Here is a 27440-nt window from a genome sequence, read left to right as displayed (position 1 = left end):
GGATGCATATTTGGTGAAGTCCAAAATAAGTTGAATTTTCTAAATATTTAGTAAAATTAAATATTATAGATTATTAAAATAAATTAATACAATCCACAATGCTGAACTAGGATTAATTCCTTCTTAAACGTACCTGAAGATGAGGACTGGCCGAGGATGAAGAGCGGTCACTGCTACTGTTTTCAGGAACCAAAAAAGAAAGAGCTGCTGGATCTGAAGATGAGGATTTGCCTTATTCTTTTAAATCAAATTATTAAATTTTCTTCCTCTTCTTCTTTTTATCTCCTCTTATAACTCTGTTTTAGATCAAATTATTAAATTTTCTTCTTGAAACTCTTCATCTTTACTCTTTAAAGGTTTTCAAGAACATGTACTGCAGCAGAGCATCAATTCCTCGCCTCTGTGAAACTAATGTTAAGTTGCATTGCAAATCCAAATTTGATTATACTTTGATCGATTGAAAAACTGTATCAATTTGGTCAAAAGTAATAAAACCAAATTATTTGGGTTTGAGTTGAATTTTTTTTTCTGCAAGGTATCACACCCTTAACTTTAATTCATAGTACTTGAGTCGACATGATTCATTTATCTATTTACTAAAGAAGTTTATACAAAATTGAATTGGCATTGTAAAAAATTTCAAACCCAAGTTGACCTGAGCCAAAATTGATAGGCTTTTAAAACCAAACTTAAAATGAAAATAAAATGCATTTTAATTTTTCATACCAAAGACTCATCAAATGATATATTAATTGGTTTACCATTTTGATATATATGCATTTACATCTTAAATTAAAACAAAAATCCAAGAAACCAATTTTTTCATATTTTTTTATTTGATTTTATTTAGTTTTATTTGCCTTTACTATTCTATTTTTAGATGGTCAACCTGACATAAAACTGAATATTCTAGTTTTGAATGATTAAAACCGTTTTAACTATAACACACTTTTCTTGTCTTGAATCTTGCTATGCTATCTCTAAACAAGGTGAATGGCATGGTCATTATTATTGAAAAGGATTGACAAGAACTTTCATTTCAATTTTTAAATCTGATAATAATTATTTAGAGCCAAGGATATGTGAAAAAAAAAAAATACTATTGACTTAGAATTCTATTTCCACAGTGATGCATGTTTGAATAGAGACAAGTCTGTGGATTAGAGACTTCCTGGTTTATCATCAAACTTAAAGGTGTTAAAAATTGAAATATATTTATAGAACTAGAGTAACTTTGTCAAACAAATGCAGTAGTAGATTGCAGGTGCAAGCAAGGCAAATCATTAAACTTCCGTGGCCAAGATGCAGCTCTTTCTTTTCCAGTTGCTGGAAATTATAGCAGCAACAGCTTGGGTTGTTCTTCCTCAGTATTCATCTAGTATGTATCTAAAAGAAATCTTAATTAATCATAATTAAACTATAAAAATGATAGGATCTTTCTAGCTTGGCATTTTCATTTATTTGGTTTGAGTCATTCAATACAATCTAGTTATTAGAACTTTAAACAAAGAATAGATTAGATAATTTCTTGTCAAAGCTGCAAAACTTGTATTCTTTATCATGACTAATCAAGTGCATTACTCAATCAAAGACAGCTGATCACTTCACTGATAGCTATTCAAAATGGCCTCTCCTCCTTCAGAGATGACCTTACTTGCCTTTGAGGTGGAGATCATGTATAAAATAAGGTTAATCTTTCTTATTGGTTGATCCTTAACATTGAGAATATCTTTGGTCGACTCCTTAGCTACCTGATATGTCCTTGTGTTGGATTCTGATGCAATCTAGGCATTTCAATGCTGACATTTGATCCTCAATTATTTTAAGCAAAATAGTTTCTTTTGGCCTTTTAACTACGAATCACTACCTAAACTATATCAAATACATGTTAGAATAAAACTGAAGCTAAATATTCAATTAAACTTTACATAAATAAGCATAAACTTGAAATAATATTGGCAATTCAATCAAGAGTCAGCTATATATATATATATATAAACATGAAGTGAACTTTACTATTATCTGGGGTCCAACACAGAGATTGAGACACTATTTTCAGAAATTTTCATTAGAATTCCCTTGCTTCCACTGGAATTCTCTCTCCTTAGAACGCCATTTGATTCAATGGTGATATTACAGTTATTGAGAAATGCTGGTGCTAAAGGTGAGGGAAGGTCGACAAAGTGATTGTTGAGCATAAGCACAACATTGGCCATGGTGGGTCTTTGAATTGGATCATCTTGCACGCATAGTAACGCTATATGTATGCACCTTAATATTTGTTGAGCTTGACATTGTTCAACTAGATATTGATCAACCACTTGCAAGGCACTTCCTTGGATCCAATGGCACCAAACCACCTAAAATGAGATGATAGCATGTGTAATTAAGAACTTACTTCATTTGAATAAATTGTGTATCAAATGCATATCACTCAATCAAAAGGGAAAAGTAATACTTACATGAGTAACAAGTTCAATCGGATATTCGGATCCTTGGTAACCATTATTCTTCCGACCAATTAAGATCTCCAAGACTAACACACCATAGCTATACACATCTGATTTAACTGAGAATAGTCCATGAATGACATATTCCGGTGCCATATATCCACTATCATTAACAAGAAAAACACATTGAGACTTTCTCTATTCTAAGAAATTTTCTGTTTATTTGAAGTGCTAAACTTGATCAACAATGATAAATAGAGTGTTTGCATACAATGTTCCAGCAATTCTTTTAGTGTTTCCATGGGTTTCGTCTGCACCAAAAAACTTCGCAAGACCAAAATCTGAAATTTTAGGATCCATATTTGCATCTAACAATATGTTACTGGCTTTTAAGTCCCGATGAATAATCTTCACTGGCGAATCTTCATGAAGATAAAGAAGTCCTCGACTGATGCCCTCAATGATCTTAAACCTTTTTGCCCAATCCAACTGTTCTCTCTTTGAATTATCTGCACCATTTGTATGTAATATTTGGTTACTAATTTCAACTATCATGGTGTGTGCAATGAAGGATAAACTATTCATGTAATCTTAACCAATTGTATATAACACAATCAATCTCAGAACATATATTAGATAATGGAATTGAACAATACGGCATTAGATTAGCAAACTCTTAGATAACCATCAATTGAGGATATTGTCATGCAAAAACAAAGACTGAAACTATACCAAACAAAAACTTGTCAAGACTTGTATTAGCAAGATAATTGTAAACGAGTAGTTTCTCCTCTGATTCCAAGCAACAACCCAACAGCCTCACAAGGTTTTTGTGCCGAAGTTTGGATACCAGAAACACTTCATTTTTTAATTCATCCAGTCCTTGTCCTGAGGTGCTTGAAAGTCTTTTTACGGCAACATCCTCTCCGTTCTCCAGTGTTCCCTGTTTTCAAGTGTCACCAAAATTATTACTCATTTATCAAGTCGAAGAATCATTCACAGTTATATATAACATTCCTCAAATCTTAAGATTGACCTTATAAACAGGCCCAAATCCTCCTTCTCCTAGTTTGTTTCTATCAGAGAAGTTGTCCGTAGCTATCCTAATAGCCTCCAGATCAAACAATAGAGATTCTGCACCTCTTATTTCATGTTGATCTTTATGATCTGTTCAAAAGATATTTTTCGTAGTAAAGAATAAGCAGGTATATATATGTTCAAAACACCATATAATAATAGTTCAGTAGCCATACCTGCATGTCGTTTCTGTCTTTGTGTTGTTGCTTTTTTTCTTTGACGGTAAATAAAAAAGGCACAAAGGAATAACAGTGTTGCAGCAATAGAGATGACAATAAATAGAATTCTTCTCCCAGTGTTGTTTTTACCTAAGCAAACATGAAAAATAGATACAAATTTCATTAGATGTCTCAAAGAGATATTGTAACATGGTACAAGTTAATGGCAGATAATAAAGCAAATTGATTATTTGATTAGTCTTCCAAAAGAAAAAAAAAAAAAAAAAAAAAAACTGACTGCAAAGTGCTAAAGGTTTAGTGAATAAACAAGTTAATGGATAAATTAGTGAAAAAAAGACAGACGTTTGATTAATCGTACTTGGGTGATCCAATTCTCCTGCAAGCCGAACGTGTAAATCATCTCCTTCATCGACCAAACTTCTGAGATCCAACAGATCACCAGACCAAGTTATGCATCCATAAGATCCACTGATCATCGCAAACGCCACGCATGAGCAATTATCCAAGCACAAATTCTTGCAGTCATCGAGACTCATGCTTCCTCGTGGTGTAGCGTTCTCAGTGTCGGGCACCTTCACGTTCTGCACCTTGGAAAACTGGTTCGACGAGCAATTCAAAGGCTTTTCCCTCTCGCATCCGGCCTCTCTTCCATTCTCCGTAATACTTACGAACCCGTCCAAGCACTGGCACTCGACGGCAACGTATTTCTTGGTGCACACTCTGTTGCGGCCGCAGAGATTGTACATATCGCACTCGTCCGCCGGAATCGACGACAGAAGCTGCCACTCTCTGTTGCCACCTCTGTCAAGAAACCAACGCTGGATGGTTCCATTGGCCCACAACGTTGACCGAATCAGTACCGGCGTCGGTGAGGCTCTGTAATTAGCCATAAAATAGCTCTCATTCTCGTTGGACACAAACGTGTAATTTGCTGGGTTGGTCACCTGGTTCCTTGCTATCGATGGATAGCCGACGAACCCATATCCGTTCCATAGGCCGCTGCGATGGTATTTGGCGGATCCGTTAACAATGACCAAATCCGGAATAGGTAGAGCACGAATCATATGGATGCAGTCTGTCGGAGAAGGATCCGTGGAGTTTTTCCATGACACTTGCCGCCGTGATGTGTTGGTCCGTTTGACAAATCCGAACTTCATGCCAGGGAGATACGTCTGGCTGTCGCTTGGGTGATCGAAGCTCTGCCATATAATCGAGTTGCTGTCGTTCAGAACGAGGTTTCCAGAATCTAAAAGCTGCAAGCGTGCAGAATTGAATTCAGTGGATCTTGTTCCCGTCGACCAAACGATTTTGTCCTCCTCAAATAAGATTAGATTTCCATCGGAAGTGAGGTTGAAGGATGCTATGGATGTGTTGACAGAGTTATTCCGATTGGCGATCCATACTACAGTGCCTTCTTGCGGTGTGAGATTGCAGTACCAGATTCCCAAGTATCCCTTCGCTGAACTATTATTATTATCTAGTCTGAAGAAGCTCAGTTGAAACAAGTCTCCTGTCGATGTTAAGGTCTGTCCATATATAAGTGAGCTGTTCTGATTCATTGTATCTCCTGTACCAACACCGTAAATAAATAAATAAATAAATATCTAAAGACATATTTATCAAATAACAATAGAAAATTAAAAAAAAAAAATCAATCACAATTTTAATTTTACATATAATCCCTATTTTTTTTAAAAAAAAATTACTCTACATATAAAATTTTATTTGCTTCAATTCCTTCATACAAATATCATTACTTAATTACCCCTCTGATTTTTTAAGTATAAAAACTTCAAAAATGAATATAATTTCTCTTAAATTAAGCACTTCAAATTAGAAACGAGTATATTTTATATTAAATTGTCCCTCATATTTAGATATAAAAAATCTAAAAATAAATATAATTTTTACTAAATTCAACACTTTAAACTAGAATTGAGTATATTTTATATCAAATTGAACAGGACTTTCTAATTGGTCCTCAGATTTTTTAGGTACAAAAATTCCAAAATTAATTATAATTTCTCTTAAATTTAGTACTTTAAACTAAAATCGAGTATAGTTTCTATCAAAATTACCTCTCATATTTTTTAGGTACAAAAAATCTAAAAATGAGTATAATTCCTATTAAATTCAGCACGTTAAACTAGAATCGAGTATATTTTCTATCAAATTGAGCACGATTTTTTTCCTACTTAATATAATTTCTTCTAAATTCAATATCATTTGAAGAAAATCTAGTATATTTTCCATCTAATTGAGCACCATTTAAAGAAAATCTAATGTATTTTTCATCCAATTGAGGTGTAAAAAGAGTCATACTCAATTTGATAGAAAATATACTATATTATAATTTAATATGTTAAATTTAAGAGGAATTAAACTCATTTTTAGATTTGTTATATCTAAAAATATCATAAATAATTAGATAAATTAGTATCCAATATATTTAATTAGAGAATAGAAATAAAAAGTGATCCTGTCCGAAGGCTGAGTCGGACGGAGGCTGGTCGCGGTGGCCTGGTTGTTGACGGAAAGTCGTGGGCGATTCGGCTCCCACGGGCGGCTGACGCTGCTGCAGGACCCTGCACACACTCAGACGATTCCCTCCCCGGATCAGGCCCTCCGACGCTCAAGTCAGGTCCTTTTTCCCGAAAAAGCAGAGAGACTAAAACGAAAAGTTGTGAAAAAATGACCAGAGCACGTACCCGCATACGAGGAATCTCCTCCTTTTTATGCACCCGCCTTGCTTCCAGAACCCGCCATCCTGTCAGAAAAAGTTAGACGGTGGGTTTTGTCGTATATCCTCGACACCTGTCGTGCTGCTATTGGTCGTGAAGGCATCTTCTTGTTTAGGAACCTTCGCCTTTACACAGGGGTTTTGTCTCGTAGTAAAGGACATCCGTCAGGCTGCCATTGTTATGAGAGCATCCTCTCGCTTAGGAACCTCCGCCTCCGCACATCTCCCTGGTATGCAATGATTACCCTTGACGGACAGTTGTGATCCTCCGACTCCTGCACAGCTTAGCTCGTCCTATTTATCATGGTCTCATCTACCTCACACCCTCGACCGGATCTCGCCTCTTCTGACCTGTGATTTGTGACTTGCACTTCCGGGCCTTCAAATTACAGGCCTGTAGATCGAGCTACCTCTACCCAGCTCTGCCGATCCCGACCCGTGCGTATTTGCTGGCCCTCGACCGTAAGCCTGTAGATCGGGCTGTCTTCACACAGCTCTGCCGCTTCTGACCTGTGATTTGTGGCTTGCACTTCCGGGCCTTCGAGTCGCAGACCTGCAGACCGAGCCGTCTCTCACAGCCCTGCCGCCGACCTTTGATTTGTGGCTTGCACTTCCGGGCCTTGAGTCACAGGCCTGCAGCCCTGCCGCTTCTGACCTTTGATTTGTGGCTTGCACTTCCGGGCCTTCGAGTCGCAGACCTGCAGACCGAGCCGTTTCTACACAGCCCTGCCGCTTCTGACCTTTGATTTGATTTGTGGCTTGCACTTCCGGGCCTTCGAGTCACAGACCTGCAGACCGAGCCGTTTCTACACTGCCCTGCCGCTTCTGACCTTTGATTTGTGGCTTGCACTTCCGGGCCTTCGAGTCGCAAACCTGCATACCGAGCCGTCTCTGCACAGCCCTGCCGCTTCTGACCTTTGATTTGTTTCCTGTCCCTCGACCATAGGCTTGCAGCTTGAGCTGCCTCTGCCCAACTTTACCGATCCCGACCTGTACCCCAGGTTCCGCTTACCGACTTCCTTTGTTTTCCCACGGCCTCGCCTGCTTGAACAACCAGTTTGCTTGACCTCTGCCTATTCCATAGGCTAGCCTTTTGACTGCCTAGTCAGCTTGACTATTTACCGCCACGTCCTCTTGACTTTTGACCGCTATATGACCGTGACCTTTCTCACCCTTTCCTCTTGGGCCACTCCACTGCTAACCGCATCACAAGCCTCCCTCACAAGTCTAGTCGAAGGAAGACGAAAGTCTGACTGACTAGACCTCAGCACATCTCTGAGATCTCAGCATATCTCTGTGACCTCAGCCTATCTTTGTGTCTCTACCTCAGCATATCTCTGTGACCTCAGCCTATCTCTGTGCGCTCTGCTTCTTGCCTTACACATCTACCTTTGTGTTGCGTCGCCTGGAATACCATGCCTCCTTAATTGCTTTGCCAGTCGCTTGGGGTACCGTGCCCACACAGTTGCTTTGACTTGGCCATCCATCCTCTTGATAAAGAGCCTTACGATCGTTTATTTATTCTATCTTCTCCTGCCACGCCTTCCCACTTTCTTTTGCTAATCCGCGTTACACCACCTTCTTCCCCGCGATGCATTCTCCTTTTTCTGAGGAAGTTGATCAACCACCTTCCCAAACGCGAATAGATCAGCTCACCTTACAACTTGCCGAGAAAGAACGTGAACTGGAAAGCATATCCCAGGATCGAGCTTGTCAGCTAGCTGCCCTGCGCTCCATGTAAACCCAGTATCGTGTCGCGAAGTCTTGCGTGCATTCTGAGAAGGCAAGGAAAGAGGAATGCCAGGCTAGCCTGCAGCGCCAACTCAGCCTTCAGGAATGCTTGAAACGAGAGCATGAAACGGAGCTATCTCTCCTCTGTGCGTATCTCGACGACAAGCAAGACACGATCGCCCGGCAACAAACAGTCATCAACTCCTTACATGCGCAGCTGGCTCGAGCCTTGAATGCCCCAGGGGCTCCTGAGTCCCCAGACATTTCTTCACGCGGCAGTGCTCATTCTCCATGACCAATCCTTTCCCCGAGTTAAAATTAGTTTAGGCCATAGTTGTCTCAATGGCTCCTTTGCCGCTAAGCGTTCCCTCCTGTGGCCTTAGCTGTATCGCATGCTAATTGAACTGTGTTACTGTACTTGTATATCTATCCTTTTCCGACCTAGTCTTTCCTGCTCAATTTTCATCTAGTAAGCATTTTTAGAAACTGGCTCGTATGTAAGAGCTAAGAGTTGTATCATGACTCCTCTTTATGTATGAATTTTGGATAATAAAACCAACATAGTGCTTGAAAATTAAAACTGCAATAAACGTGCAAAACCTGATGCCGCAGTTAACATCGATGCTTTAGGGGTAGGGTGGATGGCCTCCCGTACTTCGTTCCTTGCTTGTTTGCTGCATATTTGCAATTTGTATAAAGGAGCTAAAATGAAGCCAGATGTAGCTGACCTGATTATTTGGAAATGCTCCGCCCAATGTGAGGCATATCCCTCTGAGAGGTAGTTAGGCGTGGGCGTCGAGTTCACTTATGCTTTTCGCAGGGGAGTTGATTTTTGATTCCCGCGTGAGGGCCGACCTAAAAGGTCGTTGGGCGTGAGCGCAAGGCTCACTTCTAACTTGCACTGGGAGCCGACCTAAAAAGTCGTTGGACGTGAGCACAAGGCTCACTTTTAATTCTCGCATGGGAGCCGACCTGAAAGGTCGTTGGGCGTGAGAACAGAGCTCACTTATAGCTCGCACTGGGGCGAGAGTCTGGGACTACCGACCTAAAAGGTCGTTGGACGTGAGCACAAGGCTCACTTTTAATTCTCACATGGGAGCCGACCAGAAAGGTCGTTGGGCGTGAGAACAGAGCTCACTTATAACTCGCACTGGGGCGACTAAAAGGTCGTTGGGCGTGAGCGCAAGGCTAACTTTTAATTCTCGCATGGGAGCCGACCTGAAAGGTCGTTGGGCGTGAGAACAGAACTCACTTATAACTCGCACTGGGGCGAGAGTCTGGGGCTACCGACCTAAAAGGTCGTTGGGCGTGAGCACAAGGCTCACTTTTAATTCTCGCATGAGAGCCGACCTGAAAGGTCGTTGGGCGTGAGAATAGAGCTCACTTATAACTCGCACTAGGGTGAGAGTCTGGGACTATCGACCTAAAAGGTCGTTGGGCATGAGCACAAGGCTCACTTTTAATTCTCGCATGGGAGCCGACCTGAAAGGTCGTTGGGCGTGAGAATAGAGCTCACTTATAAGTCGCACTAGGGCGAGAGTCTGGAGATACCGACCTAAAAGGTCGTTGGGCGTGAGCGCAAGGCTCACTTTTAATTCTCGCATGGGAGCCGACCTGAAAGGTCGTTGGGCGTGAGAACAGAGCTCACTTATAACTCGCACTGGGGCGAGAGTCTGGAGATACCGACCTAAAAGGTCGTTGGGCGTGAGCACAAGGCTCACTTTTAATTCTCGCATGGGAGCCGACCTGAAAGGGGCGTGAGAATAGAGCTCACTTATAACTCGCACTGGGGCGAGAGTCTGGAGATACCGACCTAAAAGGTCGTTGGGCGTGAGAATAGAGCTCACTTATAACTCGCACTGGGGCGAGAGTCTGGAGATACCGACCTAAAAGGTCGTTGGGCGTGAGCACAAGGCTCACTTTTAATTCTCGCATGGGAGCCGACCTGAAAGGTCGTTGGGCGTGAGAACAGAGCTCACTTATAACTCGCACTGAGGCGAGAGTCTGGGACTACCGACCTAAAAGGTCGTTGGGCGTGAGCACAAGGCCCACTTTTAATTCTCGCGTGGGAGCCGACCTGAAAGGTCGTTGGGCGTGAGAACAGAGCTCACTTATAACTCGCACTGGGGCGAGAGTTTGGAGATACCCCGGTCCGAGACCGGTGGCGATGGCGCTGGTCCGAGACCAGAAATAATACTCCGGTCCGAGACCGGTGGCGATGGCGCTGGTCCGAGACCAGTAATGATATTCCGGTCTGAGACCGGTGGCGATGGCGCTGGTTCGAGACCAGTAATAATACTTCAAACGGCGAAGGCATAGACGCATTGCTCTTCTCCGCCTTCATCCATCTCGCTTATACCGACCTCATTGCTGTGGTTGATCTGGTCGTTATCGCTAGCTTTGGGCTTACTCATTTGCGTCGCGTTTCTCCCTGCAATTGCATTACGCGCGATATAGAATTAAGGATAGAGGAGGGAGTGTAAAAACCTTACTCAACCCTTGGGCCACAGTGCCCTTGTAGCTTATGATGACCCCGCAGTTCTCGCGATGCGCCTGGTTAGCTGCTCAGATCAGGGGCTGTCTAGGCAGAGCTACTTGCCCGGCCGGTCCGAGCAAACAGCACCCCGCAGGCCCGCTTGATACTTCTGCTGACCTGCTTTGTCTCATTCACGACCCTTTTGAATTGCCTGGCGTATGTAGCTTTATGAAACTTCCCGCCTAGCCTTGAGCCTTTCGCGAAGAATGCTTCTTTTTTGAGGCCACGCCCTTTCATGATTACCTTGCCTTGTCGATCTTTCATGCGTTTCTGCTCGCGATGACACCTGTCCGACGCCTTTACTGCGCACGCCTCCTGACGCCAGCCTCTGACCCTTTTTTGCACCCTTCGGCGCTTATTTCCCATCAGACGGTGCTGGGGCGCGTTACCCCAAAAGATACTCGGCTCGACTCTCGATGTTTCCTAGGAATGAATGGGCTTTATAAACCCTAAAGGCAGTTCGCTTTCCTTACTTCGACGCTTCGCTATCCTCCTCCCTTCGTTTGCGGTCGTTTCTGGTAGTGCAACTCCTCGTTCTCCTGCTTGCGCCCGACCTGTGACCCCTCTTGTCTTCATCCTCCTTGCCTGCTTGCTCCTCCTAATCATGGATGGTAAGGAACTCTTTTGGTATTCACGTTACATCTCTGATTTAGACCATCACGACCTGTCTGCACTGCAATCCAACTTGGGGCTAGGCGCCGCATATGAGTTTCGTCTCCCCTCACCAGATGAACATCCTTCTTCTCCTCCCGAAGGGTTTATCACTGTTTTTAGGGATCAAATCTTAGGAGGTCTTCGCTTTCCTTTGCATCCTTTTTTCTCCGAGTTGAGTCAGTATTGTGGTATTGGTATCTCCCAGTTTGCCCCCAATGTATTCCGAGCGATCTGCGGAACCATCATCTTGTGCCGCATTTATCAAATTCCCTTGACTGCTAGATTATTCCATCACTTCTATTCCTTCCGGCGAGCCGAGGCGGGGGTATTCAACGTTCAGGCCAAGCCGGGCCATAAGTTTTTTGATGACCTACCTTCTTCCAATAAAGGCTGGAGATCTCGCTTTTTCTTCCTCAAGCCCCCCGTCCCCTTAGCCGTGCCTTCCCAATGGCATCCCATCCTTGCTTCAGACTTCCCTTTGCATGTCCATGAACCTGCCTGCTCCGCAGCTGCGGACAAGCTGAAAGGTGTTGTTGTTCGCTTGTCTGTGCTGATGCTAGAAGGCATTCTGCACGCTTTTGGTCTTAGCCCTGTTTCCACGGAAATCAGAGCTCCTTTTGGTAAATTATTATTTATTGTATACTGCTTGTCGCTAACTGAGGTGCTTTTTCCTCTTATATTTGTAGTGGCTGCCCTCCTCCGCTCTTTTGCCAGTCAGGAGACACCCTCGGTGGCCATTCTGCAAGCTCTGAATGAGGAGCTAACACAAGGCCTATCCTCTGACCCCGCTGTTTCCGTCGATCCACTGCCCTCGGGATACCAAACCTCCGAGACGGTAGCTGCCTCGGCGCTTATTGAGCCACCAGCCCCCAGCCCTGCAGACTCAGCCATACCCTGCCGCTCTGATCAACCCGCACCCGAGCCGTCGCCAACAGGGCAAGTGCCTCCGCTCCCTCCTACTATGAAGTTGCGCCTTACGCGTAAGGGCAAGAGAACGGCCCCAGTCACCGCAACTTCTCCTCCACCTCCTCGCCGTCAACGCGTAGTGAGCATCTCTTCCCCCACCAGGTCCTCGGACACGAGCTCGACCCAGGAGACAAGCTTGGTCCAGGAGAAGGCCTCTGATCTGGAGGTGGCAGACCCGCCATTGGACCTGACCGCTCCGGTGCCCATCCAGAGTGTATTGCCTGCCCCGCCTTCGTCCTCTGGCGATCAGCCCCCAGACTCGCTGGCTCCCTCCGCCTCTCCTCTTCTTGGGCCTCCGAGCTCGGCCCTACCGTCTCTGAACCTGGCTTCTGCAGACCTGGCCTTTGAAGCTTCCTGGAGGCTCCCTTCAGAGACCGACCCGGCCTACGTGCCTACTGCCGACCTATCGCCTATCTTTGGTAGGGTCGACTTCTATGGTGAATTGGCCATCTCCTGGCAATCAGCCAATCGGCAGTTCTGGGAGAGCAATTCCCCTTTGGAGGAGTTTGATCAAATTGCTCGCTCCCTGGTAGCGGTAAGCTCTTTCTCTTCTTCTTCCTGGTATCCGTGTGTTTCTGTAACCCCCTTTCTCTTCTTCCGGCCACTTGCAGACCTGCTCCGCGAGTCTGAGCGCCGTGCAACGAGCGGCCGAGCTTCAACGAGAGAACGCAGTGCTCAAGGCACGTCTTCGGGAACTAGAGCCCCCTGCGGCTTCCTCAACTCCTCCCGAGCCTTCTCTTGGAAGCTTGGATGCTTATCTGTGTGCCGCCGGGGAATCTGCGGCCTCTGCTCGGGCCATTTCCCATGCCGCCTTCGATAAACTTCAACAGTTGGAGGCGGCTTTGAAGACAAGTGAGTCTTCCTTGGCTTCTGAAGCAGATCGTCATCAAGCGACAGTTTCTGAGCTGAAAGCCAAAGAGGCAGAGCTGCTCTCCCGATCGGCGGATTTGAGTTCACTACAGCAAAGTCAGGAGCTCCTGCAAACGGGGTTGGCCGATGCCCAGGCCCTGGCTAGTGCTGCCGCTAGCCGGGAAGCAGCCATGCGGACTCAGTGGAAAGCTTGCCAAGCCACTCTCCAATCCTTGCGAGTGGAGTTATCGAAGGCCCAGGAAGCAGTGTCTCAGGGCCAGAGCGATTTATCCGTGGCCCGCGCCGAGGTTGCTGAGAACAAGAACAGTTTGGAAGCGTATCGAGCTGGCGAATCAGAGCGGCTATAGGCGTACAGACTGGCCTATGCCCGCTCTTCCTTCTTCCTCCAAAAGCTGGGACGCTGGATGGTCTTGTTGCTCTGTCATGGGGCCGCTGGTGGGGTTAGGCAGGCCTTCGAGCAAGGTTTCCTACGCTCAGCACCTCCTGCCACCTTTCTGGACACAGCTCGCCTATCCAGGGAATTGCTGCAGGACACTTTCCCTTCCTTCGAAGCTGATGACGGACTTTTCCTCCTGGAGGCTCCTCATCCTGCGGCCGATCCAGCTCCCGGGGATATTTCTGCCCAGGCCCCTCCCGTTGCTGCTTCTGTAGCGTCCGCTGATCCTGCGTCTTCCGACATAATGCCAGCCGACCCCGGGCTCCTTCCGTTGGCTTCCAGTGACCCTGCCCCCTCTTCTTCAGATGTTGTGTAGTCGGGACCATGTTGTAATGCTTACCTTTTATGTGTTGATGCTGAACCCTCCCTGATTGTACTTATTCGTATGGTCGTATTGAACTCTGGATGACTATACTTATCTTCTCTTACATCCGGATAATCGCATCGCTTTCCCTTCTCGTATCCTTAGCTTGTTTCTTTTCTTAGTAGGCCTTTCGTGACTTTGGTTGAGCTCTGCCAGTCTGCCCGCCCTTGCTCGTTTTTCCCTACTACCTCGCTCTTCTCTCAATAATTGCTTTTATACCGAGCCCGACGAGGGCTAGACTCATGCTCTCTATTCCTGATGCATGCCCATGAAGTCCGCTGATCTGATCTGCACACCTTTCTAACGGCTCCTCCGTACATTCTTGACCTGCTTGGGGCAATCTCCTTAGGAGGCGCTTCGTATCTCGGGCCCCTGCCTTTCCTATAATGCCCCCTGGTTATATTCCCGAGGATCATCACAGGGCGTTCCCTGTTTATCTCAGATGCTGCATCAACTGTCCGTTGTCAACTTTACGAAAATGTCCTTCATCCGCCATACCTATAAGTATCTTCTTGCTTCTTGCCTTCCCTTATGATTCGCCGCCACCACGGAGCACCCAAGCGTCACTGCTGCCGACTGACTTCCTCCGAGACTTTGCCGCGATCCTTCTTCTTCTCCAAGCCTCTTCTTTTCGTTTGTTCTTTCTATCACCTGAGATAATCTCTTTTGCAATGACTTCTCCTTCTTGGATCTCCTTGTTGGCGGAGCACTTCCCAGACGCTTCGACTTTCGCTGAGTTGGATTGGGATGACCTACGGTACACTTATGAAATCCCTACTAGCTTTCACCCCATCATCCCTACTGGTGTGAACTTGTACTTCGATCCTCCGCCGGGTTCTTGTACTTTCTTCACTGAGCAATTTGTATCTGGCCTCCGTCTACCCCCGCATCCTTTTCTGTCTGGAGTGTGCCGCTACTTTAAGATCCCCTTAGGTCAGCTAACTCCCAATTCCATAAAGATTTTATGTGGCTTCGTAATACTCTGCGAAGTTTGTGAGGTTTCCTGGTCAGCTCCCCCTTTTCACTGCTTCTTTGCTCTTGCTCGGCACGCCGACGGTCTTTTTTATTTCCAAGCTCGCAACCACACTGCTTTCTTCTCTCCTCTCCCTCCTCCTAGTGCTAACTGGAGGAAAATGTTCTTTTTTCTCCGGTTTCCCGAGGAAACAGACTGGCCTATACGCTGGCAACCTGCTCTGCCTCTACCCCTGGCATTGGAAGAGTTCCATATGGATCTCCACTTTAATATGGCGGCAACCCAGATGGAGGATTGGCGCCTGAATCTGACAAGACTGCTATCTGGCGACCTGCTTTCTTATTTCAGGCTGAGCCCTCCTTCTCCTGAGACACCGCACTCCTTAGGTAAGTTTGTGCTGAGCTCCTCCTTTCGCTCATTTTTTACTAGACTGATTCTTCGCGTTGGTGCCTACAGCTGAGGTTTTGCGCCGCGCATCAGAGGTTCTGCCTTTGCCCCTCAGTGATCTGGAAATAATGCGGCGCGGTCGGGTGATCTTGGAGAGGAGGCTACTCCCTCATTTTGGATCCACCTCATCTGGGGCAGCGCCTCAGTCTACTTTCAACCCCGCCTCACACAACACTTCTCCTTCACCTGCTGCCCCGAGCCGAGATCGGGGTCGTGCTCCAGCCGGCCGTCTGGCCAGACGAGTCTTCCGAGGAGCCCCCCGGGCCTCCAGACGTGGTCGCGCAGCCCTTCATCGCGCAGGTCGAAGCTCATCCGGTCGGGGCGCTATAGATAGGGGTGCTGCAGCCTCTTCACAGGGTCAGCCTCACTCTGAGGATTCTGACTCCGATAACCAGCCTCTACTTCACAGGCGTCGCCGAAGACCAGGTCTGACTTCACAAATGCTTGATTCTATTTCTTCTACTACCCAATTGTTCCCCGCTGCCACCGTGGCTAGCTCCAACACCATTCCCCTTGTCATTCTTGCTTTGTCTATCTGGCAGCCTCCCCCAACCCTTACAGGGGAAGACCAGCTGCATTCCGCTCTACCCCCACTCTTGCTGAGGAAGATAGCCTAGGCGCTCGTCACGACCCCGTGCCAACTGAACCCGTTCCCGAGCCACCTCCTGCTCCTCCTGGTGCTGACGCTGGCCCTTCTCAACCTTCCTCCTCCACCCGCCATCATTACAGGACCACTATCCCCTCCGAAGCTGCTCTTGCTCGGCGACATGACGCCCCCACGAGCCTTCTGATGATGAAAGGTTCTCTTGGCAGCTTGTGGGCGGAGAGCATGAGTCAAATGGGTAGTTTGTCACCATTAGCCCAGATGGATAGGTTCTCAAAGTCCTGGGCTAAAGTAAGTACTTCTCACCTCGCACTTGCCATTAATTTACCTCAGCTGAAGGTTGTTCCTTCCATCTAGACTCATGCAGAATCTTTGGTGCTGAACCAATCCTTCCACACCCTCCATCATGAAAGCAAAGAACTCCGGGAGAGAGTTTCCGCATTAGAGCTGTAACTGAACGACCCTGCCCAAGCCAGTTATGCTTTGCGAGCGGAGATTCAAGCCTTAACCAATCAGACCGACCGGCAGAAACGGTCCCTGATACAGGCGAAAGATGAGCTCCGAGCTATGAGGGAGGAAAGAGCTACCTCCGAGGCAGGGTATCAGCAACAACTAGCCCACCAAGCTCAAGAAATGCAGTCCAAAGATACTCTTCTGCAGGAGAAGAACAATAAACTGGAGGTTCAGGCAACACAGTTGGAGACTCAAGGGGCTGAGCTGAAGGCCTTGAGGGCGGAACTATCCCAGTCTCGGGCGGCTTTGACAAGAGTATCCACTGCCCTGGCGGTCTATCAAGAAGGAGAGGATGATCGTTGCCTGCGAAGTCGAAGGTCCTATTTGAGCTCTCCTGAATTTTTATCCCATGCCGGGGCACGCTTTGCTGCGACCGTACCATACACGGCGGCTAGAGTTATCAGACAACTGCATGCACAGGACTTCTCGAGCTCCATCCCTCCCGCAAACTTCTTAGATCAGGGCCAGATCATTCAAGGCTTTCCGGATGAGATCTTTGCTCCTTTTAAATGATTTGTTCCAACTGCTTAAAACTGATGAAATTTTTACATGTACATACGTATCTTTGAGTTTTTGCTTGACTATCCTACCGTCTCCGGAACCCTCGGCCGACCTGGCTTATAGCAACAGGGTTGGCATCCCTCACACCCGATAGGGCTGTAGGTAGTTAGCACTCCAAGGTCGGTCTAGCTTCCTTCCTTGAGCGTCTTGCAAATAATAGGCCCCCGACGCCAACTTCTTGACAACTTTGTAAGGTCCGTCCCATTGAGGCGCCAACTTTGTCACTTCCTCCAAGGGTTTCACCTGCTTCGAGACCAGGTCACCTTCTCTGAAGAAACGAGGGATCACCCTTCTATTATAGTTCTGTCTCATCCTCTGTCTATAGGCTTCCAGCCTGGCAGCTGTTTGCTCGCGAATTTCGCTGATGAAATCTAGTTCGGCCAGCCGTCGTTCCATGTTCCCCTCGTCGTACATCATTCTCCTGACGGATGGTATCCCGACCTCCAGAGGCACCACTGCTTCATTGCCATATACCAAGTGAAAAGGTGTCAGACCTGTGCTCTCTCGGGGTGTCGTACGATAGGCCCACAAAATGCTCGGTAGTTCGTCCACCCAACTGCCCCCGTATGATCCAGCTTGACCTTGAGCCCTCACACTATTTCCCGATTGACCACCTCTGTCTGACCGTTGCTCTGAGGATGCGCCACCGAAGTAAAGGCCTGCGTTATGCCGAACCCCTTGCACCAATTTTGTATTTTGCGTCCTTGAAATTGTCTGCCATTGTCCGACACCAATTTGTGAGGTAGGCCGAATCTGCAAAAGATATTCTTCCATAAGAATTGGATCACTGCATCTTCAGTGATTTTGGCCAGAGCCTCCGCTTCCACCCACTTGGAGAAGTAATCTACTGCTACCAGCAAGAAACGTCTCTGCCCCGTAGCCATCGGGAAAGGTCCTTTGACATGACAGACAAGTATTCACCAGCTTCTGTACGTCCTTCTGCAGGGTAGGCCAGAAATACTCGGCCAATAGCACTTTCCGGGCCAGCGTTCTTCCACCTGCGTGGTTGCCACAGCATCCCAAATGTATCTCCCGCAAGGCCTGATCCGCTTCTTCCATATTCAAGCACTTGAACAAAGGTCTGGAGAAAGACTTTTTGTACAGCTGATCTCCGATCATAACATAAGAATGGGCCTGTCTCCTGAGCATGCGTGCCTCTTCTAAGTTGGTAGGTACAATTCTTTGCTGGAGGAAACTTATTATGGGTGCCCTCCAATCAATTACTTCTTCCAGGTTATTTTGTAGATCTATCTGAGCTACAAGGAAGGTCTGTGCTATGGATCTGTCAAACGTCCAAGTGGCCATTTTAGCTAACTCATCCGCTCTTTCATTTTCATCCCTGGGAATCTTAGTGACTGTGACCTCTTTAAAATCTTTTCTCATCTTCTCATAGGCTTCCTTGTAAACTTGCATCCTTTCGCTATTTGCTTCAAAATGTCCGGTCACCTGCTGAGTTACTAACTGTGAATCCGAGTATATTACGACTCGGCTCGCCCCCACATGCCGAGCTGCTTGTAAACCTGCTAATAAGGCTTCATACTCTGCCTCATTGTTGGTAGCTCTGAAATTTAGCCGTACAGCCAGATGATGTCTCCCTGCGGAGATATTAGAAGTGCACCTAACCACTTCCCCGATGGGTAGCTGATCCGTCTACATAAATTTTCCAGACCTCCTCCGAGTCTGTTTGATAAACTTCTGTCAAGAAATCCGCCAGAGCCTGTGCTTTGATCGCGGTTCGGGGCTGATACTGTATATCATATTCCCCTAGCTCGGTTGCCAATTTGATAAGCCGACCTGCTACCTCCACCTTGGTGAGAGCTCGACCCATTGTACTATTTGTCAGGACAGTGATGGGAAGCGCCAAAAAATACGATCAGAGGCGCCGAGCCATGAGAACAAGTCCGTAAACCAACTTTTCCAGGGCAGAATACCGAGACTCAGCCCCCTTCAATAGATGGCTGAAAAAAATACACTGGCCGTTGTACATTGTCCTGCTCTTTAACCAGCACGGCCCCCACGACCTCGTGGGTGGCTGACAAGTAGACCCAAAGGGGCTCTCCCACAACAGGCTTAAACAGCGATGGCAAGGACTCCAGGTATTGCTTTAACTCCTCAAAGGCCTGTGTGCATTCTTCCGTCCACTGAAACTTGGCCGCCTTCCTGAGCACTTTGAAGAAGGGCGCCGCTCAATCTGCAGATCTGGAGATGAATCGGGACAGTGCTGTTATCCTGCCGACCAGCTTCTGCGTTTCCTTCAGATTCTGAGGGATCTGCATGTTCCGAAGTGCTTGAACCTTCTCAGGGTTGGCTTCTATCCCTCGTTCAGTCACCAGATACCCCAAAAACTTTCCTCCTTTGGCCCCGAACAAGCATTTCAGGGGATTCAGCCTTACCCCATATTGCCTCAGAGTCCCACAGGTTTCTTCTACATCTTTTATTAGACTGGACGTCAGGGGGGACTTGATTAGGATGTCATCAACATAGACCTCTACGTTCCGCCCGATCTGACTCCGAAAGACTTTGTCCATCATCCTTTGGTAGGTAGCCCCAGCATTTCTGAGTCCAAATGGCATGACCGTATAGCAAAAAGTACCGTCGGCCGTTATAAAGCTGACTTTCTCCTGATCCTCCATAGCCAAGGGTATTTGATGATATCCTTGATAAGCGTCCATCATGCATATCCTTTCACAACCAGCAGTTGAATCCACCACCTGATCGATCCGCGGGAGAGGATAACAGTCTTTGGGGGTGGCTTTGTTGAGGTCGCGAAAGTCTATGCACACCCTCCACTTGTTATTAGGCTTTTTTACCAATACAACGTTGGAGAGCCAGGACGGGAACTGTACCTCTCGAACATGTCCTGCCTTCCTGAGCTGATCCACTTCATCTCGGATAATCTTATTCTGGTCGGCAGAGAAGTTTCTCTTCTTCTGCTTGACTGGCTTGGCCTCGGGTATAATATGCAGCTTATGCTCAGCCACCTCTGGTTTGACCCCGGGCAACTCTTCCAGTGACCAAGCAAAAACGTCCCTATTGCGGATCAGGCACTGTATCAGCTCCGACTTAAGCTCCTGTGGCAAGTCACTGGCAATGCGAGTGATGCTCTCTGCTCTGTCAGCATGCAGCCGAATTTCTGTTGGAGTGTATACTGAAAGCCTAAGCTTTGTAAACATTCATTATGAATAAAGAATCACATTTGGTCTAATTATCTACATTTGTTTGTAGTTGTTCATTTAATTTATATTGTAGATAACATAGTATGTGGTGTCACATACAGAAGATGATGTTATCAGTACCTTATAAATTATAAACAGTAACTCACGACCAGAATGGAAAGGAACAAACCATTAGAAGGTCGTAGTGTAATTAGGTATTAGTTTATCTTGACTATATAATTACACTAGTACACTCAGAGTGTATTGAGTAGGACCATTTGAGGTCGTTTCTTTATACTGACTTTATAGAGGAACAAAGACCTCGGTTATTATGGAAGTGTGTGCTCTTAATCCTAATATAATAACAAGCACATATATTTGATATTTATTTCTTTAATTTATCAATGGGTGAGATTTAGTTCGATGAATCAATAAGCCCGATAAATTGGGAAATGATATCACTTATAGTGTGTGTTGTTGATTATAGAAGGAAACTGTGTCCTAGAGATACTAGGTTGATAATGTCCCCAAGAGGAGCTCATAAGGATTGTCATGTTAAACCCTGCAGGTGGACTTAGTCCGACATGACGATAAGGTTGAGTGGTACTACTCTTGGATTTAGACATTAATTAAATGAGTTGTCAGTAACTCACTTAATTAGTGGACATTCGATATCTTAAACACAGGGAGACTAACACACTCATAATAAGAAGGAGCTCAAAAATGTAATTTGGGATTGGTGCGGTAGTTCAATGATAGTTCTCTAGTGGAATGAATTATCATTGATAGAATTAAGTTGTGTGTTCGGGGCGAACATGGGATGCTTAATTTTATCGGGAGACCAAAACCAATTCCTCCTCTCGGTCCCTATCGTAGCCTCTTATTTATAGAGTACTATACCCACATATACCCACCTTCTATACCCACCTAAAGGGGGCCGGCCAAGCTAGCTTGGGAACCAAGCTAGGGCCGGCCTAAGCTTGGTTTATGGTGGCCCTAGCTTGAACCCAAGCTAGTAGGGCCGCCATAATTAATTAAAAGAAAATTTAATTTTAATGTTTATTATTATGTGGAAGATTTAATTAAAAGAGAATTAAAATTAAAATATCTCTCTTGTAAAAGATTTACAAAAGATTAAAGAAAGAGATTAGATCTCTTTCCTTATTTGTAGATTGGAGAGATGTTTTATTTTCTCTTTAAAATTATTCACATGTTAATAAAATTAAAATTATAGATATTTCCTTTTATTAACCATGAAGAGATTTTAAAGAGAAATTTTATTTTTTAAAATTTCCGGAAACAAATAAGGAAAGTTTTAATTGTTGATTGAAACTTGTCCAATTTGCTTCCTATTGATTTGGCCGGCCATCATTGTTTAATTGGGGAAATATTATTTTATTTTTCTCAATTAAATCATGTCAAGGAAATTAAGGAAAATTTATTGTAATTAAATTTCCTAATTTACCTAGGCCAAGGAATATAAAAGAAGGGGTGAGGGTGCCTTCACAAGAGACAACATCTATTATTCCTCTCCCTCTTTTGTTCCTTGGTGTGGCCGGCCAACCTCTCCCTCTCTTCCTCTTGTGGTGGCCGAACCCTACCCTTCTATTGGAGCTCTTGTGGTGGCCGGATACTACTCGGAGAAGAAGAAGAAGAAGGAGAGAAAGCTAGCATCTCTTGGAGCTTGGTTAGTATTTTGTTTTTCTTCCTTGGTGAAGCTTCCTCTTTGTTGGCCGAACCTAGCTAGGAGGAGAAGAAGGTGATTGGTGGTTTCTCGTCTCGGAAGATCGTTGCCCACACAACGTCCGAGGTTAGAAGAGGAATACGGTAGAAGATCAAGAGGTTTTTCTACAAGGTATAACTAGTAAATTTTATTTCCGCATCATGCTAGTTATTTATGGAAATAATACCAAATACAAGAGGCTTACGTTCTAGTATTTCGAATATGTTTTTTCGAAGTTGTGTTCTTTTGTTTCTTTCTTTTCATTGTGATTTGATTGTTCTCTTTGGTTAACCTAAAGTTATTTTAGGAAATTAAATATTAGCTTTCTATTAAAGGTTTTGTCTAGTCGGTGGTGGTTGTTCCCATATCCAAGAAGGTCATGTGCCTCGCCACGTCAGTACTGGGAACCTTTTATGGAAATTAATATTTAATGGAATTAATAACTAAAGGAGACTTGGGTCGAACGTGTTAAGTTCCGCAGGAGATCCAAGTCAAAACCTAAAAGAACAAATAGATTAAGTTTTGGATCAAACGTGTTAAGTTCCGCAGGCGATCCAAAATTTAATTTAAAAGAACACATGGTAGCTAGGAAAAGGTTCAGACCTTTGTACAAAATTTTTGTACAGTGGAACCTATAGGTTTTCCGAGTAGCAACCAACAATTTCTTCCCAAGGGATAGGCTCCTCGGCAATAGGCAGAGGCTCCTCTTGGATAACGTGCACTCCCCCATCTTGCGTCCTCCGGCTCTTGCGCGCCTCCACCCGGATCATATCAATGTAGCAGCTGCGGGACACCTTCTGCTCTCCCTTGACTTCCCCGACCTGCTCGCCGACCGAAAACTTGATCTTTTGGTGAAAAGTGGAGACGGCAGCCCGGGACTCATGCAGAGCTGGCCTTCCCAGGATGACGTTGTAGGTGGAAGGCGAATCCACCACTATAAAGGTACTCCTCCGGGTGCGCACCAGTGGCTCAGTGCCCATGGAGATGGCCAGCTTGATCTGACCCATGGGCTTGACTCATTGCCTGTGAACCCGTACAAAGAAGTGGTTACGGGTTGGAGCTCAGCGGCGTCAATCTGCATCTCCTCGAACGCAGCTCTGAATAAAATGTTGACCGAGCTCCTGGTATCCACAAAGACCCAAGCCACTCGGCTGTTAGCGATAACGACCTTGATTATGAGGGCGTCGTCGTGGGGCAATTCCAGACCCTCCAAATCTTGTGGCCCAAAGCTAATGACAGGGCCAGACGCCTGCTCGTGGCTGCACCCCACGGCTCCCACATACAACCGTCGAACGTGTGACTTACGGGCTCGGCCTGAGTCCCCGTCAGTGGGCCCTCCTGAAATCATACCGATCTCTCGCACAGCAGCATTGCCCCGGTTCTCCAATTCTCCGGCATCTCTTCGGTCTTCCCCGAGGCCAGCTTGGTTAGATGGGCCGGCTAGGTCGGGTCGGATCTGGCGAGCACGTCCTGCTGCGGCCCGTTCCTCCTCCAACCTCTGTATTTGGGGCGCTAACTCCGGGGGGGGGGGGCAGACCCTGCTCGGCAGCTCTCCTGGAATCACGAGCGAATTGGAAGCAGTTACTAAGATCGTGCGTCCTGGACCGATGATATGTGCAATATGGTGCTCCCCTTGGTCCAGGTATGTGTGCATGTATAGCAGCAACTCGCGGAGCTGGTCTGACTCCCTTAGCGGGCTGAGGGGCAGGCCTGGGTTGACCGCGCTGGAAGGGCTGAGCTGGTTGCGGTACTCTCCTTTCAGGTCGATTGCCTGGAGCCACCGTCCTTTCGGCCTTCCGCCTAGCGGCCTGCGCTTCTTCCACCTTGATGTAGCAAGAAGCTTTCTCCACCATATCGTCAAAGCTTCGAGCGGGGTTTTTGATGAGGTCCCTGAAGAATTCCCCTTCTCGCAATCCGTGGGAGAAGGCGCTCATCAATATTTCTGAGGTGGCGGAGGGGACGTCATTGGCCACCTGACTGAACCGGTTGATGTAGCTTCGCAAGGGCTCGGTCGGATCCTGCTTGAGAGCAAAAAGACAGTGGTCGGTTTTTTGATACTTACGACTACTGGCGAAACGGCGTAGGAAGGCCGTTTTGAAATCCATGAAGCGATTGATGGACTCTGGGGGCAATCCATCGAACCACTTCTGCGCCGATCCGGGTGTGTAGAAACACTCGGCATTTGACAGCATCGCTGTATTGATACAAGATAGCCGCGTTCTTGAACTTCCTCAGGTGCTCTTCCGGGTCCTTGCTCCCATCGTATTCTCCAATGTTCGAGGCTCGATACCCCTTGGGCAGGCTTTCCCTCAGGATCTGAGCCGAGAAGGGTACCTTGTCATCCGGGTCTTCAGGCAGATCTCTGGCAGGGATTATAGCTTTTCCCTTTCCTGAATCCCGAGGTGGATGTAGAGAGCTTTCCGCCACCGACGCCGGCGGCTCCTCTTTCTTCGGACTATGCTCACGAGGTCCGGCTCGATGATAGTTGTGGCGAGGCTCTCGGAAAGAGGTACGAGGGAGTTCTTCCTGCTGCTTCCTCTTTGAGCCCCTGTCGGAGGCAGGAGCTGGTTCTTTAGACGCTTCGGGCGTCAGGCGAGGTCGTGAGACTGTTCCTTGCTTTTCAGAGGCGGCCTGCTTTCTGACCTCCTTGAAGAGCTCGTACTCCCCCGCGGTCATGGTCACGTTGATCCTCCTGCTAGAGCTTCGACCAGAGTCCTCCATCTTCACGCTTCGGACCAGGCTGTTGTGTTTCCCACAGATGACGCCAAATTTGATCCTGTCCGAAGGCTGAGTCGGACGGAGGCTGGTCGCAGTGGCCTAGTTATTGACGGAAAGTCGTGGGCGATTCGGCTCCCACGGGCGGCTGACGCTGCTGCAGGACCCTGCACACACTCAGACGATCTCCCTCCCTCACGTTAGAGACCAGAACCCAGGGAAAAAGTCCCCGGATCAGGCCCTCCGACGCTCAAGTCAGGTCCTTTTTCCCCAGAAAAAGCAGAGAGACTAAAAACGAAAAGTTGTGAAAAAAATGACCAGAGAGCGCGTACCCGCGTACGAGGAATCTCCTCATTTTTATGCACCCGCCTTGCTTCCAGAACCTGCCATCCTGCCAGAAAAAGTTAGACGCTGGGGTTTGTCGTATATCCCCGATGCCTGTCGTGCTGCTATTGGTCGTGAAGGCATCTTCTTGTTTAGGAACCTTCGCCTTTACACAGGGGTTTTGTCTCGTAGTAAAGGACATCTGTCAGGCTGCCATTGTTATGAGAGCATCCTCTCGCTTAGGAACCTCCGCCTCCGCACATCTCCCTGGTATGCAATGATTACCCTTGACGGACAGTTGTGATCCTCCGACTCCTGCACAGCTTAGCTCGTCCTATTTATTGCGGTCTACATCTACCTCACACCCCTCGACCAGATCTCGCCTCTATGCGTTACTTGTTAGTCGGGCTAACTCCGACCAGCTCTGCTGCTTCCGACCTGTGATTCGTGACTTGCACTTCCGGACCTTTGAATCGCAGGCTTGTAAGTCGGGCTACCCCTACCCAGCTCTGCCGCTCCTGACCTTTGAGTACTTGCTGGCCCTCACCCGTAAGCCCGTAGATCGGGCTGTCTTTACACAGCCCTGTCGCTTCCGACCTTTGATTTGTGGCTTGCACTTCCGGGCCTTCGAGTCGCAGACCTGCAGACCGAGCCGTCTCTGCACAGCCCTGCCGCTTCTGACCTTTGATTTGTGGCTTGCACTTCCGGGCCTTCGAGTCGCAGACCTGCAGACCGAGCCGTTTCTACACAGCCCTGCCGCTTCTGACCTTTGATTTGTGGCTTGCACTTCCGGGCCTTCGAGTCACAGACCTGCAGACCGAACCGTCTCTGCACAGCCCTACCGCTTCTGACCTTTGATTTGTTTCCTGTCCCTCGACCATAGGCCTGCAGCTTGAGCTGCCTCTGCCTAACTTTGCCGATCCCGACCTGTACCCCAGGTTCCGCTTGCCGACTTCCTTTGTTTTCCCACGGCCTCGCCTGCTTGAACAACCAGTTTGCTTGACCTCTGCCTATTCCATAGGCTAGCCTTTTGACTGCCTAGTCAGCTTGACTATTTACCACCACGTCCACTTGACTTTTGACCGCTATATGGACGTGACCTTTCTCACCCTTTCCTCTTGGGCCCCTCCACTGCTAACCGTATCAAAAAGTTTTATCTGAGAGCATGCAAAAATTTTATTTATGAGTGGGACTTGCGTGTTTTTTGTTTTTTGTTTCTTTAAATCTCCATCAGCTATATCTGCTTTGTTCGAGTTTTTGTCCATTGACTAGTTGAAAATTGATTCAAAAACACAATGCTATTTTTTCAATCTTAAAAATTATAAATTTATATCAAATAAATATTGATACGGCGCATGTTTGTGGGGTCGATAAGATGATATGATTATGAGTCAAGGCCACAAGAGGGTCAGAAGTCAAGCTGATCTGAAGGTCAAAAAGGTCAGAAGTCAAGTCTCCGTGGCCGGTCAGAAATCAAGATGATGTGGAGGTCAAGGAGGTTAAAAGATGAGCTTACATGGTCAGGTCGAAGTCTCAGCAGATGGGACGGTCAGAAGATGGGATTATGTGTCGGACAAGGACTAGCCCTGATAGCGGTCAAGGATCCGACCGACGGGTCAGGTCGGGAAGTACTAGGCATGGGTAACAGTGGATGGATTATATGCTGGACAAGGACTAGCCCTGATAGCGGTTAAGGATCTGACCCACGGGCCAGGTCGGGAAGTACTAAGCATGGGTAACAGTGGATGGATTATGTGTCAGACAAGGACTAGCCCTGATAGCGGTCAAGGATCCGACCCACAGGTCAGGTCGGGAAGTACTAGTCATGGATAACAGCGGATATAAGCAGGTCTGGACACAGACCCGGCGTGCAGGTCGGGACATTCCAGCCAAGGATAATAGGCATACAAGCAGGTCTGGACACAGGTCTGGCGTGCAGGTCGGGACATCCCAGCCAAGGATAATAGGTATATATACAGGTCTGGACATAGACCTGGTGTGTAGGTCGGGACATCTAAGCTAAGGATAACAGGTCTGGACTTAGACCTGGGTTACAGGTCTGGGCATACAAGCCCAGGATAACGGTAAATAGAAGCAGGTCGGGAGACAGACCTGGCGTACAAGTTGGGACATGCAAGCCAAGGATTACAGGGAGCAAACGTAGGTCAGGACACAGATTAGTCAGGCAGGTCGGAACGAACAAGATATTGATAAGTAGTGGATCTAATCAGGTCAGGATGTATACCCAGCGAAGCACTACAGGACAAACAAGTCAAGGAATCGTAACCACTTGTCAGAGAATGTCAAAGAACAATCAAGGTGTCCAGGAATATGCTAACAGTCGGGACGCACACCGTCTTCGGTCTTGCCGCCATCCTATCAGGAAGAGCCACGTGTCAACCACCGCCAGACAAAGCCTGAC

At 46.8% G+C, this 27440-nt stretch overlaps 1 protein-coding gene across 1 annotated transcript in view; it reads right to left on the bottom strand.

The window, feature by feature from the left end:
- Nucleotides 1-1955: 1955 nt before the first annotated feature.
- The window catches only part of LOC121970481 (G-type lectin S-receptor-like serine/threonine-protein kinase At4g27290), a 40591-nt gene continuing 15106 nt past the window's right edge, over nucleotides 1956-27440 (bottom strand). Inside the window, exons 2-8 of the mRNA XM_042521241.1 lie at nucleotides 4065-5273; nucleotides 3704-3835; nucleotides 3487-3617; nucleotides 3183-3393; nucleotides 2722-2959; nucleotides 2463-2613; nucleotides 1956-2360 (exon numbers count right to left, since the gene is read on the bottom strand). Of these exons, the coding sequence (XP_042377175.1) occupies nucleotides 2019-2360; nucleotides 2463-2613; nucleotides 2722-2959; nucleotides 3183-3393; nucleotides 3487-3617; nucleotides 3704-3835; nucleotides 4065-5273 (2414 nt within the window). The 3' untranslated portion in view covers nucleotides 1956-2018. The remainder of the gene's footprint in view (nucleotides 2361-2462; nucleotides 2614-2721; nucleotides 2960-3182; nucleotides 3394-3486; nucleotides 3618-3703; nucleotides 3836-4064; nucleotides 5274-27440) is intronic.

This window comes from Zingiber officinale, chromosome 4A (assembly GCF_018446385.1).
Source record: "Zingiber officinale cultivar Zhangliang chromosome 4A, Zo_v1.1, whole genome shotgun sequence".
In the NCBI taxonomy this organism is placed as follows: domain Eukaryota; kingdom Viridiplantae; phylum Streptophyta; class Magnoliopsida; order Zingiberales; family Zingiberaceae; genus Zingiber; species Zingiber officinale.
Note: the sequence above shows the minus strand (reverse complement) of the source record. Positions and strands in the feature narration are given on the sequence as shown.